The sequence below is a fragment of the Myotis nattereri genome (genome assembly GCF_964212035.1).
Source record: "Myotis nattereri genome assembly, chromosome: 4".
Lineage (NCBI taxonomy): Eukaryota > Metazoa > Chordata > Mammalia > Chiroptera > Vespertilionidae > Myotis > Myotis nattereri.
The window spans coordinates 91,598,113-91,613,992 of NC_138079.1; the positions used below are offsets into that span (position 1 = coordinate 91,598,113).

At 43.4% G+C, this 15,880-nt stretch overlaps 1 protein-coding gene across 1 annotated transcript in view; it reads right to left on the reverse strand.

Moving 5' to 3' along the window:
- Nucleotides 1-600: 600 nt before the first annotated feature.
- Nucleotides 601-15,880, reverse strand: part of ERCC4 (ERCC excision repair 4, endonuclease catalytic subunit) — a gene marked incomplete at its 3' end in the record, with an annotated part of 35,628 nt that continues 20,348 nt past the window's right edge. Inside the window, exons 8-11 of the mRNA XM_081090480.1 lie at nucleotides 14,043-14,640; nucleotides 12,205-12,297; nucleotides 4,887-4,999; nucleotides 601-1,334 (exon numbers count right to left, since the gene is read on the reverse strand). Coding sequence (XP_080946606.1) covers nucleotides 601-1,334; nucleotides 4,887-4,999; nucleotides 12,205-12,297; nucleotides 14,043-14,640 — 1,538 coding nt within the window. The remainder of the gene's footprint in view (nucleotides 1,335-4,886; nucleotides 5,000-12,204; nucleotides 12,298-14,042; nucleotides 14,641-15,880) is intronic.

Here is a 15,880-nt window from a genome sequence, read left to right on the forward strand (position 1 = left end):
GGAACAACTGAGTGCTACATCTGTATTTATTCAGGTGTCTGGAAAATTAATCGGCCAGTTTTAGAGGTGGTTGTCTTAAATTAGCAGGAGGACGCCCCCATGAGTTTTCTTAGAGGCAGACAGGTGGCAGAAGGATGTCTGAGGAAGATGTGGGGGGAAACTGGCCAGGAGCAGCGAAGAAATGTTTCCTCTCAGAGTTCCAGGGGCCCTCCACAGACAGAGGGTGAAAACACGATTGTGTGCTTTGTCAGTCTGTGCGGGACACATAAATTCCAGCCTGCCTCACAAGTGGCCGTCTACAAGCACTTATAGAAACTTTACCTGATCCTGATACACCCTATTCAGAAACTGAACACACGCACCCGGGCATGGACAGCGCAGGGAGGAGGGAGAGCTGGCGCGGAAAGGTTAAGAAGGTGCTTAAATGCCAAGTTCAGGGAGAAATCTTGGCTTCTGATCCACTGAACTAGGAAACACAGCACAATCATTAAAAACATGGGGAGAGAACGAAATACTGAGCTCATCATTAACCACGACCTATTACAGCTGGCAAAGAGCGGTTCAAAAGCAGTCGGGAGGTAAGTAAACAGCCACCATTGTTCATTTTTTCCCTTTCCCTTTCGATAGAATCTCTGCGTAAGAGGTGTGAATGAAGTCATAAAGCTGCTTGGCATTTGCAGCGTTCCCCAGGATACCTGCGAGCTTGTCTTGTGACAGGCTTGCTAATTCTGCAATGTTCTTCACGTGGCTCATCAAGGAGCGACAGTTTTTGGCATTCACCCCCGGCATCTTTAACAAGAAGTCCTGGGGGCCAGGGTTATACTTTTCTGACTCGGGGAGGGTTCCAGAATCCGCTGTGACAGCCATGGCGGTCGCTGCATCGGGCTGCGGCTTATTTTGTTTCAGCTCCTCAAACAGCTCGGCGGTGGCATGAGGGGACGGGCACCAGAGAAGCCGGAGTTTGGGGAAGTGCAGGGTGAGGAGGGTGAGTTTGGAGCTAATGTCGTTGCTGGAGATCTCCTGATGGAAGGCACCTCGGGCAACGAGAGAGAAAGGCTTGCTGGGGTCAAACTCGATCAGCAGCACTGGTCGCTTGTAGTAGCGGGACATGGAGATGCACTGGCTGTAGAGGCGGCCGTTGTTTAAGGAGCCGATCAAATCGCTGATGCTCTTGCGTTCCACACACATTTCTGGGGTCAGAATGTAATCTCCAACCTCTAAGGTCACTGGCTCAATGTCAATGCCCCGGCGATGGATCAGGGACGGGAGTTCACTTCGAAACTCACGCATATCCACCACTATAGTTTGCTGTACACTTTTCTGTTCCTGGCCACCTATTGAGAAAAAGTGGCATTTTAAGTAATGTTCCTGAGGGAGAATTTGTAGAAGATGGAATACAACAATTAAAGTTTAAAATTATTTTTTTATTAATCTACGATGCATGGTTACATAGTACTGTTAATACTCCGTATTTTTCTATATTTTAAAAAGGCTTGTTTATAAAGTAAATAAAGGCAATTTCTCTTGAGCTAAATAGAATGAATAGGGAAGTTAGAATCATTATTTCTAACAATGATTCATAGATACCAGCATGTGCTATCGCGCTCCCTCTGTAGTTCCCTCTGCAGTCCCTCACCATTGCACTGAACACATTTCACTGGTTACGTATTCCCAGTTCCTAGGGCAGAGCCTGGCACACTGCAGATGCCTAAAAATACTTGCTGAATAAATTGCCTTACGAGCTGCTGGGAACCATTTTGGAACTTTGAGTGCTTATATCAATGGGTCCCGAGGTGGGAAAACGGAAGACGGTAGGAAAAGCAAGAACACCGTGGAACAGAGCCCCTCACACTGTCATGTGCATGTGAACCACGAGGATCACGTTAAAGAGCAAATTCTATTGTGTTTTTTTTTTTAATTCCTAATACCCAGATTTATTCTTTTTTTAAGTTAAACTTATTGAGGTGGCATTGTTTGCTAACATTCTATGTGCCAGGTGGCTGATTCTATAATACATCATCTGTATAGTGCCTTGTGTGCTCACCACCCAGAGTCGAGTCTCCTTCCCTCACTACGTATTTGACCCCTTGTACCCTCTCCCTCAGCGGTGGGCAAACTTTTTGACTCAGGGCCACAATGGGTTCTTAAACTGGACCAGAGGGCCGGAACAAAAGCATGGATGGAGTGTTTGTGTGAACTAATATAAATTCAAAGTAAACATCATTACATAAAAGGGTACGGTCTTTTTTTTTTTTTAGTTTTATTCATTTCAAACGGGCCGGATCCGGCCCGCAGGCTGTAGTTTGCCCACGGCTGCAGTCTCCCTCCTTCTTGTTACTTTCTGTTTTATATCCCACATATGAGTGAAATTATATGGTAAAGAGCAAATTCTAAACAGCGGTTGGCAAAAATAGGATTACAGTTGTGAGACTACAAAAGAGTTTATTCTTGTATTATTATTTATTAATTATTGCATTATTTGTATTACAACTATAAACCTACTTTTGTCAATCCCAGGCTCTGTCTGAGATAGGGTCTAAGACTGCATTTATAATAAGCTCTCAGGGGATGCTATTGCTTCTGGGTTAAAGACTTCACTACACAAAGGCTGTGGTAGGCAGAATAACAGCCCGTAAAGAGGTCCATGTCCTAATCCTCGGAACCCATACGTATGTGACTTTATATGCAAATGTGATTAAATTACAGAGCTTAAGATTGGGAGACGACTTGGGATTTTCCAGGCAGGACCAAGTGTCTTACATGTGAAAGAGGAAAGCGGGAAAGTTAGAGTTGGAACTACTGCCTTTGAAGGTGGATGAGGGGGCCATAAGCCAAGGAATGCAGGCAGCCTCTAGAAAGAACCTGGAAAGGAAAGGGGTTCTCTCCCAGACCCCCAAGGAGGAATGCAGCCCTGCCAACACCTTCATTTTAGCCCAGTGAGACCCACAGGACTTTGGAATTATCTATCTCTCTCTATATAATCCTAATATGCAAATAGACCGAACGGCAGAACAACCGAATAGCCAGTTGCTATGACATGTGCTGACCACCAGGAGGCGCACGCAGAACATGGTGGGCATCGGCAGCAGGCAGCAGAGCACGGAACATGGCAGGTGTTGGCTGCAGTGAGATGGTGGAGCAGGTGAGCAGGGGCACCAGACCAAGGCAGGGCACCGGTTGCTGTCATTGGGGTGGGCCTCTGATGGTTACTGAAAATTCTTTGCTCCCGTGCCGCAGTCCCACCTGGGTGCTTGCACTTGCTGCTGGTGCCAGCCCTGCTCGCACCCACTGCCGGCGCCTGGTGCCGGCCCCGATCACTCAGTGCCATCAGCAGGTGTGAGCGGCAGTTGCCGGCCCCGATCGCCCCGCAGGGCTTCTCCACCTCCCCCTGCTCCTGAGGGGTGATTGGGGTCGGCAGCTGCCATTCACACCCACTGACGGTGTGGAGTGATTAGGGCCGACACCAGCAATGGGCATGTGGGAGCGGGGCTGCCGGTAGAGAGGGGACTAGGGGCTGCGGTGGGAGGGGCTGGGCGGGGGCGCGAGGATGGGCCGAGACCTGCCCCTGTGCCCACCACAGCCTCACGGCCCACAGTTCCTTTCAATGTGCACGAATTCATGCACTGGGCCCCTAGTAAGATAATTGTAACATAATTAATGTGTGTTGTTTCGAGCCACTAAGTTTGTGGTAATTTATTACAGCAGCCATAGGCAACTAACCCAGGGCTCAGAGGACTGAACGCAAAAGGACAGATTTCAGTGAGTGGCTTTCTGAGTGGTACCTCCACGCTCAAATCTATCTTCCTTCACACTGCCTTACATTCTAAAGTTCTGCATGAAATGCCACCAACCTGTTCAAGTTAATAGGAATCTTCTTCCAAAAGACCTAGATGCTCTGAGGGACTGTTTCCCAAAGGATGATCCAAGGACCACGGAGACGCTTTCAGATCTACTGAACTGGAATGCCTATGAACTGAGGCCTGTAAGTCCACAGTTTTTACAAGCATCTGGGGTTATTTTTATTTCTTAATAATCCTCACCCAAGGATATGTTTTTATTGATTATAAACAGAGGAAGACAGAGAGACAGAAAAGAGAGAGAAATTATCGATGTGGGAGAGAAACATTGATCAGCTGCTTCCCGTACACACCCCGACCAAGAATCAAACCTGCAACCTTTTGGTGTATGGGACAACACTCCACCCAATGGAGCCACCTGGCCAGGGCTGAGGTTATTCTTAATTACACTAAATTCTGAGACCTACTGCTCTGACTGCGCTTGACCCCATCAAAGGTTAAATCAACTCAATTATACTGCTTTTCTCTGTCACTTACTGATCTCAGCTGCTGCCATGGGGAAATGGGATGTGGGAATGGGAAATATTATTCCTGGGTCAGGGTGCGATTGGAATTCAGCAGGTCTTGGTGGTCTGCTGCAGTTCAGATACTGCACAGCAATGAGAGTGCACACCCCTGGGATCTGGAGAAGCTTCAAGAAGCAATAAACAAATCCAGAAAGATAAGTGGGAATGTACCTAAACAACTCTATCTCTGGTTAAACGGGCTTCTTCCAGTTAAGATAAGAACCTAATCATCATTTACAAAAATTTCTTTGCAAAAGTATATTCAGTCTCAACCAACCACATTTAAAAGCAGTGCTGGAACATAGCTAATTTTCCAAGCTGGGGTGCATCAACTACACCCCCCTTATTTTACAGGTGGGGAGCCTTAGGTTCAGGAAGAATACAGGGTTACTAAATGGCAGAGTGGAGACTAGGGTTTGGGAGCAGACATCCATTTTTAAGTTTGTTGAGAAAACCAAGTCTCGGCATAGAAACTCTGGAATCTCACAGCCTCCTTTAGAGGCAACGGGAGGGCAGGACTCACCTGCTTTCCGAGTGTCGGTGGGATCACCTGCAGACTGGGAGCCTCTTACCAGGTCTAGGTTTGTTTCACTTCTGCCTTCCCTTTCTTCCGGGACAACCATGCTAGCCTTTTCCCTGCGAGAGAAAAACACTTTAAACATTTTGGACTTAATTTAGAAATTCCAGACTTTAATCTTTTGTAACTTATAATATAGAAAATGACCAACATGACTATAGTGGTAAAAAAGAATACAAGAAATACTTTAGAAGTCAATATGCCCAGACAAGTGATGGGCAAGAAAAGGATTTTTTGGTTGGGTACTACTTCCCATCTTCCAGAGTTAAAAAAGCTGCTGTTTATTTTCTATTTTATATGTTCTTTAAGAACTTTCAGACATGAAATAAGCATGTAAAAACACTGCAGATAAATTATTGAAACATTTAATTTAAAAACATGCTAATATGTTATTGAGCATTAAAAATAATTTAAATAATTTATATTCCAACTAGAGGCCCGTTGTACGACATTCATGCACTGGGGGGGTAGGGGTGTCCCTCAGCCCAGCCTGTGCCCTCTCGCAGACTGGGACCCCTCGGGGGATGTCCGCCTGCCGGCTTACAGTCAGACATCCACCAAGGGATCTTTAGTGCTGCCACGGAAGCAGGAGAGGCTCCCACCACCACTGCTGCACTCTCCAGCCATGAGCCTGGCTTCTGTGGAAGCACACTGACCACCAGGGGGCAGCTCCTGCATTGAGCGTCTGCCCCCTGGTGGTCAGTGCTCGTCATAGTGACTGGTTGTTCTGCCATTCAGTTGATTTGCATATTAGGGTTTTATTATGTAGGATACTTTCGGAGTAATCATAAATAGGGATGGTTAAAAATCAATGATTTTAGAAAATAAAAACATACATGATGGAACTCCGATTTAAAAAACCCCATTAATCACTCAATTTTAAAGGAAAAATCAGGGTTGATTCAAGAAAGCAAATTTCCAACTGAGATTTAAACAAAAAAAATCAGCATCTCAGCACTGATTCACCTACCGGTGCAAGTATTTAAAAATATTTATCAGTGTGCCTATATGCTGTGCTAGGTACTCTAGATGCAAATATAGTTAACATGATAATTCTTGTCTTCAAGGTAGCTCAGTACCTTATACTGCTTAAATCAACAGAACTGCACATTCATAACAATGATTTGTAATCAGGAACTACAATCACGATAAGATCATCTATAACCAAAGAAAAAGTATGTTATATTCTTTCCCGCCCCCCCCCCCCCAAAGAGGAAGGGAGAGGGAGAGATAGAAACATTAATGATGAGAGAGACTCATTGATCGGCTGCCTCCTGCACACCCCCTACTGGGGACTGAGCCCACAACCTGGGCATGTGTCCTTGACTGGAATCGGACCCAGGACCCCTCAGTCTGGAGGCCAAAGCTCTATCCACTGAGCCAAACTGGCCAGGGCCTTGAAACAGCAAGTACTGTTTGTGTCCAATTAGTACAAGATATGACAGACAAGAAGAATAAGGCTGTTCCCTTCCCGGTAGGGCTTGCTACTGAGTTGAAGAAACAAAGCAACCATGAGAGATGGGGGGACATGGAGAAAACTGCACTAAAAGAGACTAGAGTGAGGTGAAACAGAAGAGGAATCTTCAGTATTAACTAATAATTTCAACAAGGGTTAAACAGCAAAGACTTTCCAAACAGAAGGAAATGAAACCAGATGGACCCATTCTCCAACCACTCTGGATGACAAAGGAGATTTTAGAGCAGGGTACCACTAAATGATACCACTGAACAACAGATATTATAATTTTAATTTCCATTCTATTTGAAATGATATACAAATGCACAGTTATAATCAGTACACCATTTTAGACGCAAGGTGTTAGGTAGCAGTTCCGGTTCAATTTTTCCTCCTTATTCTCAATACCAGTGCCAGGTGTTGCCTGCTGGAAAATTCTTTGCAATGACAATGGTTCCGGCAGCCGCTCATTACGTTCCATTGTATCTACTAGCCAGCTGTGGGCAAACTACGGCCCGCGGGCCGAATCCGGCCCGTTCGGCTGTTCTATCCGGCCCGCGGAGCTGAAAGAGCGGAGGGTTCTCTTGCTCTCCCCTCCGCTCCTTCACCAGCAGCAGTGTTAACATGGCAACGTCGGGGAACACGGCCGCAGCTCCTTCTTCTGAGTCCAGTTTAAGAACCCATTGTGGCCCTCGAGTCAAAAAGTTTGCCCACCCCTGTGAGGACAAAGGACCAATCATTCAAAAAAATTCTTGCTCTTAAATTTCTTTTTCTTTCACATTTGGGTTAACATTGAGGATTTTCTCTCTTTTTTTCTATTCTTTACACTGGCTAAGCTGCACATCACACCTGGGTGCACTCCCGTCTCCTGACGGATTTGTAATCTGTGAGTGGCAGGACAGCATGGTGCAGTGCAGACTCTAGAGAATTCTTATTTCCTGGATTTGAAATCACTTTTTGAAATTACTGTCTGTGTGGTCTTACGCAAGTCATTTAATGGCTCAGTGTCTCGATTTCATCTGTAAAATGGGGATAAGAAAACCTACCTTAAAAAACTGTTACAAGGATTACACATTCTATGTAAGGCACTCAGAACAGTGCCTGTCACATAGTTAGTAATTATAAAAAAGGTTAGCTGCTATTATAAGTGCACTTTTCTTTGTTTAATCTGTTTTTATTGATTTTAGAGAGTGAGGAAGGAAGAGGGAGGGAAACATCGATGAAAGACAAACAGTGATGGGCTGCCTCCTGCATGCCCCCTCCTGCACAACCTGAGCATGTGCCCGAACAGGGAATCGAACCAGCAACCTTATGGTGCACAGGACAACGCCCAATCAACTGAGTCATACTGGCCAGACCTAAGTGTACTTTTCTGATAAGGTGGTAACCTTATCCCCTAATTATCCACGATTATGCTAACAAACTGAAGATTACTTTTAAGTGATTCCACAACTGTTTCAATCAACATTGTTAAATAAAACAGCTAGTTTACCATTAAAGGTTATAACATAACTGCAAACTGGGTCTGAGAAAAAATATACTCCTGAAACCACAGCTGTGAAGAAAATACTGTCTTCTCAAATTAATTTAACAGAAATCTGCCATAATTATATTCAGTCCCTTGCTTTCAGCATTTACATAATTATTCAAGTACTCTCTGTGACAGACACAAAATAATTTAAAAATTCAGATGCCTACTTCCATTTAATCTAAAATACTGAAGTTTCTTATTTTCCCTTCAACATCTTCAGTGATGCGTGAATTGCTTGTACATGACAATATAGGGAGGAGGCGCTGAACTGAAGTCTCTTCCAATGGGCCTTTACTCAAACCCTCATACTAACCCATTTTATGATCATATTTTCTAGTTGTAACATTTCAGATAATCTTGCCCCTTCCTTTGAAAAGCAGTGACCTTTCCAAAACTATGTGTACTCAGAATGTTATTACTAATTTTCCGATCCAGGGAGCATTTTTTATAAACACTTAGAAGGGCAATCTTTTTTCTCTTTACTCATCTGTAATCTACTCATCTTCAGTTCCATCAAATAATCTTTTCAGCACCAGCTCGCTTGCTTGATTCGTGCTTCTCTGGCTATTTTAAATAGTCGTACTGCTTTTACTCTTACATCACCCATGAAGGGGGTCCTGGCAAAAGCACATTTTCTGACTCTGACATTAAATTTTTCTCCAAGTACAGGTTCAATGCAAATGCTCTTTCAGTAATGCACCTCACATATATTTTGCTTTTCAAAACAAACACTTCTCAAATTCCCCAGGTTTTCTGAGAAAATATTTTAAGATTCTAAATAGTATGACTTTCTGATTGCTATTTAATATGGGAAGATCTAACTTATAATAAGTAGACAATCACCATTGAGAGAGTTTAGAAAATTATGCCAGACCTTAGATAAAAATTACATTAACATCTGCTATGGAGACTATTGTATAGATTGAAATGTAGGAGACAGTCCACATTCCGGGTTCTGCTGAGTAAGATTTCCAGGAAGCGCCAGGCTTATCCACACCTCATCACCGAGCCCTCTGATCTACAGAATTACTTACATAAACCAGGAAGGACCTGGGGCCCCCAATACCGTGCTACAATCTGCTAAAGTACTCTTCTCCCTGCTGTACCAGAGAAGAGGCAGCCTCATGAAGGAAGCCTGGGGCATAAAAACTCACCTCCTCAGTACCTTCCTCCCCACACCGACCGGGCTCCTCAGGCGACAGCATTGTGCGGGAAGTGTTAACTCAGCAGGCTTGGGCTGCTCAAACCCTGCACATTCCTAAGAAAGGCCTGTCTCCTGGGGACTGGCCCTGGCCAGCTTCTGGGAGATGAGCTCTGAGCCCCTGGAGCATTCTGTCTGGTTTCTGTACGCCTGAGGCCTGGGGCCACACAGCACCAGTTGGATCAGATGCTTTATGCTAACATGCGTTTTTGCTTCAGGGGTAGAGGCTGTCAGGTTGGTACTCTGTCTGTGTGACTGACCCTCAATAACGATGCTCAGCTGGGCGCCCTGTGGACAGCACTGCGTGAGCCGTCATGCACTGCTGCTGCTGGAGAAGTAAGCTGGGCTGTGTGCCTCCGCTGGGCGAGGGCACCCAGAAGCCTCTGCCTGGATCGGCCCGGGCTTTCCCCGGGTGCTCTTTCCCTCGCTGATTTCCATGGGTATCCTGTTGTAATAAACCGTAACTGTGTGAGATACCCGTGGGTCCTTCTAGTGAATCACTGAGCCTTAGGGTAGTCTTGGGGATCCTCAACAGGAAGACCAATGTGAGTAACCTAATCTGAATGTTTTAGCTTTGTGTGCTCATTTGTAACGTGGTGGCACTTACTTTAATCACAGAAACCTTAAGCAAAGGATGTTTTAAAAAGAATGAAGGAATGTTTAGAAGGTACCAGCCCACATCCAGGATCACCAGTTCTCTGACTCCAGCTCCTAAATCTCTCTTAAATCTGTTCCTCTCTCCTCATCAACTGGATCTTGGCTACCACCTTCTCAGACAATTGCAATAGCTTCCTGACTACTTTCCCTGCTCCATCCATTCCTCAGTTTGATGCCAGAGGGAGCCTTTAAAAGTATACTTAGAGCTCTTCAATGGTGTCTCATTGCCTTTGGAGTCAAGTCTTAAGTCTTTCAACAGCCTTCTTGCACCTCTGAACCTTCATACACACCCTTGGTCAACACAACCCCCTTGCCCACCTCGTCTACCTAGCGACTAGCACACATTCATGTATCAGCTTAAAGATCACTTCTGTAGTAAGGATGTCCCTAGTCTAACACTGGGTTAGATCTCTTTGACACACTCTCTTGTTACACCCATCTCTTTTACCTTCATAGCCTGCAACACTCTGCACGTGCCAATTATAATATTCATTGAATGCTTAATTATTTAATGTCTGTCTTTTCCACTAGAGGACAAGTTCTTGGAGGGCAGAGACATTTTCTGCACCATTGCTATAACTTAAGCACTTTAATATAAGCACAGGGCTTGGCACATAATAGATGCTCAATAAATATCTGTTGACTGAATCTTGGAAAAGTAAAGATATAGAAGACACAGAGATGCACTAAAAACTTTGGACCAAGAACAGATAGCCTATATATAATACCTTGTTTGTTATAATACCTTCTTCAAAAAACGTGCAACCCCCCAAACACATACCATATAAACCATTCCACAAAACATGTTAATAGAAAATATATTTCCATAGGCTGAAAGGACTAATAATTGTATGACTAGAAGCTGGAAGACTCCATGAATAAGGAACGTCACAATCACAGAGGAGAGGAAAGATATATGCATGTGGTATGCTGAGCCCCTCCATAGGGACTCAGTGGCACTGATTCACTCAACACCCCTGGACAAACTGGGTCTGTGTATATTTTATGCATATACTGAGAGTCCACAGCCAGTGTTGGAGGATGGTTGTCAACTCTGAAATTTTGCCCAGGGCCCTGGCAGGCTAGCTACCACTAAAAAGGGTCTCTGCCTTCTCATTGCCATTGATACACTGCCAATGTCAGAGGCCTGGAAGATGGGTATAGCCATTATTCTCAGCTCAGGTCATAGTCTCTTCTGGTCTAACCTTTTCTCTGCCTCAACTCCAGGATGCCCTGTCCAGCCCTGTCCTGGCTTCTGAGGCCCCTAAGGGATCATCTGATCCATTTTCCCTCACCAAGCTGTGATCTCCTTGACAATGTCCCTGGTGGGAGGTTATCAGATTTCTCAAACACCACCAGGGGTGAGAGGTAGCCATCCTGCCGGGAACCAATTCCAGCATGTCATAATTTCAAGAGACGAAACTTGGGAACTCAACAGGGTTGAGTCACACATGTAGTCACCTGTTGGGAATGGCTAAAGGCATTTCCCCAAACCTGAATAGGAAACTGCTTGTGGCTGCCAGACAGTTAAAGGGCATCTTAATCTACATGTTATTGCCTCCTACTGGCCAAACACCTGAACAGCCGGAGGCTAATTCCCCCAAACTGACAATGCTTCTGTGCCCTTTGAAGTGTAATATCTCCACCTTGCCTTAGGACAAATCGTGTTAATAAAAGCAAGGGTCCTAGACAAGAAGGAAGTCTTCAGATCCTTTAGCTGAAGGTTCTCTGACCCCCAATGCCTTTCAAAATTATATCTCGTCTCTGGGCTCTTTAATAGTCTCTGGATTCCTATGTCATCTACGCACAGCCTTTTCCAGATTCCTGAACCCTTCTTGATGCTGGGACAGGAACCCCGGCACCATCCAGTGTGTGAATATCTCACTGAGAAACATTTTCCTTATATTAAACTAGGAAGCCTTTTCTATTTAGATGTAGAACCCTCGTAGGACGAGATGTAGGGTACTCGTTCTCAAAAGCATACACTTATGTTCAGATAAAGATCATACCTTTTCAAAAATATTTTCCCAGAGCGATCTACTGATCTAAACTGACCTGGATGTAAAAAGTATTTCCCAGTAAATAGTCAAGCAGTCACGCACCACAGACAATGCAAATTGTACAGGGCTTTTAAAAAAATCATAGTTCAAAGGAATGGGAGAAATCTTGTGCATGGGGAGAGGAAGAGAGAGTTTTAAGAACATATATCTTAGAAAAGCAGTGTTTTAGTTATATTTCTTTACAGGCACATTTCTAATATCCTATGAAAGCACTGAAAAGCAATTGGAGGTGGGTTTACCTACATGTGATCCTCCCCAACCTCTTCTCCTCTCCATCCTCCCAGAGGGCTGTTAGACACTGGCCCGCCCAGAGAAGCCTTTCCAATAGAGCCCGTGCTTTCTGACTGTCTATGCATTACCTGATGAGTTTTTCAAAAGCTTCCTTTTCCTTCCGCAAAGCAGTGAGATAGCGTTGTTCTTCAGTCGAACCTCCGTATATGAGAAAGTAAACCCTGCAAATGAGGACAGAACTCTTTTAGATTGCAAAGACGTAACTTGTAATCCCTGAAAGGAAGAGCATAGTATTTGAAATAAGCAACCTGAAGTGCTCAAATAATAAATATTGGACTAAGGATAAAAGTTCCATTAATCATACTGAAATTCAGCTGCCTGAACCCCACATGTTAAAGGTCTCACTGCCATATGGGTCCTTTTCTTTTGCCAAAGGAAGAACAGAGTTTAGGTAAACAGTGAAATAGAACGGGAGGGATAGAATAACTACAAACAAACCAGAAAACACAAAATCTCAGTGGCTTCTCTATTTTCAATGTTTCTTTGCATCTTTGCCAAACAAGCATTTAAGAAGTTGGACAGTCGTTGTAAAAAGCAGCTTATGAAAGTGCATATTAGTGAGAAATAAACAAATGAAATCTATATGAACTTTATCTTCACCAAGCAATTTCTCAGTTCTTTCTTATGTCTTAACAGCGCTGAGTCATCGCACATTTTACATAAGCACACAGACACTGAAGACATATGGATTACAACAGGCTCCTCAAGGGATAACTTGATATATGCTATTCTTTTAGGAAAGGTCTGCTTTTCTACCTTGCTTATTGCTATGAAGATGAATTAAGCACCGTTTCTGTCCCTTTCCTGCACCTTCTATCAGAGATATTTCCCTTTTGCAGCCCTCGATTTTTCTTTTAGACTTCACCTTCCTAGATTCTTTGAAGTGTGAACAGGGAAGAGACCATTGGACAATGAGTCCAGAGACCTTAGCTCTTCCATGAATGTGCCACATGGCTGAGGGAAGTCGTTCGCCATTTGTGGGCTTCCATTTCCCACTGACACAGTGAGCAGCTGAATTCCCAGGTTCCTTCTGATTCTGACATTTTGTTTGCAAATATCACACTATTTTATTCTCAGGCAACAAAGAACAGACAAGCTATCTACAAAGTTGATCAATAGCAAAGTATGAAAAATTTACCAGCCTATAATTATTTTACCAGCTTCATCTAATCTCTTCATTCTGCATTATTTCTGATCCACTTCCTCCATTCATCTCTACTCTGAAAGGCTGCATTCGTTAAACTGCTAGAAAAAAATTTCTTTGGCTCTGTTTTGTGGTTCAGACTGTGTTCAGGATATTAATTTTGTTGTTTATTTCCCCTCAGATAACTGGAGAGCCAGAACACTATATTCTTTGGGAGGCATCATTTTCTCATCTGATATTTCTGTAGATTGTTCACCTGATTATTTCTTGAAACTCAAGAAAACTTGGCACAATAATTCCTCAAATACTTTAGTTTAATGTGAATGTAACTCAGAGTCACTTCTTAAAATTTATAAGAAAGACGTTTTAGAAGATTGAAATTATTTAGCTGAGTCATAATGACATTAATTTTGGGGAGAAGTCAGGATATAAATTTCCTAGACTCGTTCAGATAGAGCACCCCATAAGGTACAAACCAGTGCATAAAGAATATGGAACATAACAACAGAGCAGCAAGTAATGAGATCACGAACAGTCCTCTGGACTCACTCTTATGCTACATTGGATATCCTTCCTATGCACGCTCCCCGATTCATCAGAGAGCAAAATAAGGTTTCATAAATGTAATCAACACATAACAACAGAACGTGAAAGATAAGAAAACCCACATGCAACAGGGATAGTTTCGGTGCTAAAGCCTAAAGAACTGTGAATGTGAAGCCTTACAGATGCAGTTCACACTCCACATTCTTTATAACTTGCCTGAGCGGTTTCCCGGGCCTACTTGCCCTGTAAATTTCGAGCTGACGCACGAATGTTAGCTCTGCGTCATACAGAACCACGTATCTTGGCTCCACTTCGTGGAGTACCCTCGTCAGAGCATAGGGGTCGCTACAACCCAGAAGTGGGTGGATGATGATGAGGGGGTCTTTCAGAATTCCGTAAGCGGCATCCGATGACAAGTTTAAATCAAACTCCTCATGCTTGATTTCTTCTAAGCAGCTCTCTGGGCTGCTGCATAAGTCTCTAGGGTATCCTTCTTTGCTATCCCCTTCCTCTTCAAGTTCTTCAGGTTTCTCCAGCATCTGAGTTAACGTTAACTTTTGTTTTTTCTTTTTGAGAGCCCGTTCTTTGGCAGGAGCTCTTTCTTTGTTTTGGGGGTCTTTGGGTCTTTTGTTAGATTTCACAGTTCTCTTTGCACCATCCTCCTTTCTGAAAGCCACCCACACTTCCTCAGCTTTGCTCTCCTTCTCAAAGGCTTTCCTGTAGAGTCTCAGCAAGAAGGCCTCTGCTCCCATGGTGATATACTCTCTTAGCTGGGAACACGTTCGGTCATCACTTGCACAAATAAGTACTTGACCTAAAATTAGAAAACAGTATTATATCACTATTCCCTATGGGCCCCCTCACCCCTTTCCTCACAAGGAAGACACATTTTATCTCTTGGTGCTAAAGACAGAACATTTGTAATTTGTTTTAAAAGGGTCTTAGATGCAGGATCATGTAAAACTTTAAGTTGAAGCCAGAAATACTTAATCTTATGAAAGATTAATATATAATGGAGGCTTTTAAAAATCTCTTATTAATAATTCCCAGAGAATCTTATACACCAAAATAAATTCCAAGTGGACTACAGAGTCAAATGTTAAATATTAAATTATTTAAAAAAAGGTGACTCTTTTTCATCTGTCTGGCTACAGATGATTTTCTAGGCTTAAAAGCAACAGAAAAAAAATCTCAGGAAGATCGATATCTATAAGTTAAGACCGACTCTATAAGAATAAAACACTGTGCATTAAAAAACAAAAGACAAAAAAAGAACATTATACAACAATGATAAATGTTAGTATCTTTACTGTGTAAAAGATGATATAAACTAAGGACATAGCCTAAGTTGGCAAAGAAAACTAAGACAAAAGAGGAAATGCATTTGAGAAAATACTGAACCTATCAACCATCAAAACTTAAAACAAGATCACATTTTTCTCCAATCAAATTGATAAATTACACCTACACTAGAGGCCCTGTACAGGACATTCGTGCACTGGGGGGTGGGGTGGGGGGGGAGCCTCCCTCAACCCAGCTTGTGCATGTCTGGGACCCCCAAGGGGTCCTTAGCAATTCCACGGAGGTGGGAGAGGTTCCTGCCACTGCCTCTGCATTCACCAGCCTTAAGCCCGCTGGCGAGCCTGGCTTCTGGCTGAGCAACGCTTCCCCTGTGGGAGCGCACTGACCACCAGGGGACAACTCCTGCATTGAGCGACGCTCCCCCTGGTGGTCAGTGCACGTCATAGTGACCGGTCGTTCTGCTGTTAGGTCAATTTGCATATTAGCTTTATATTATATAGGACGTGCACATATACACACAAATAGATAGACTCTCTAGTCATTGTTACCTAAGTGAAAAAGAAATAAATTCTTATACTGCTAGAAGAAATGAAAGTTGATAAAAACTTTTTGTAAATCAATGTGGTAATATGTTTCAAGAACTTTAAAAATGTTAGTATCATTTGACTCATCAATTCTATATCCAGAAATTTCATCTACATATGACTTTATCAATGTGAAATAGAAGATACAGGAAAAGAAGGCTAGAAGGA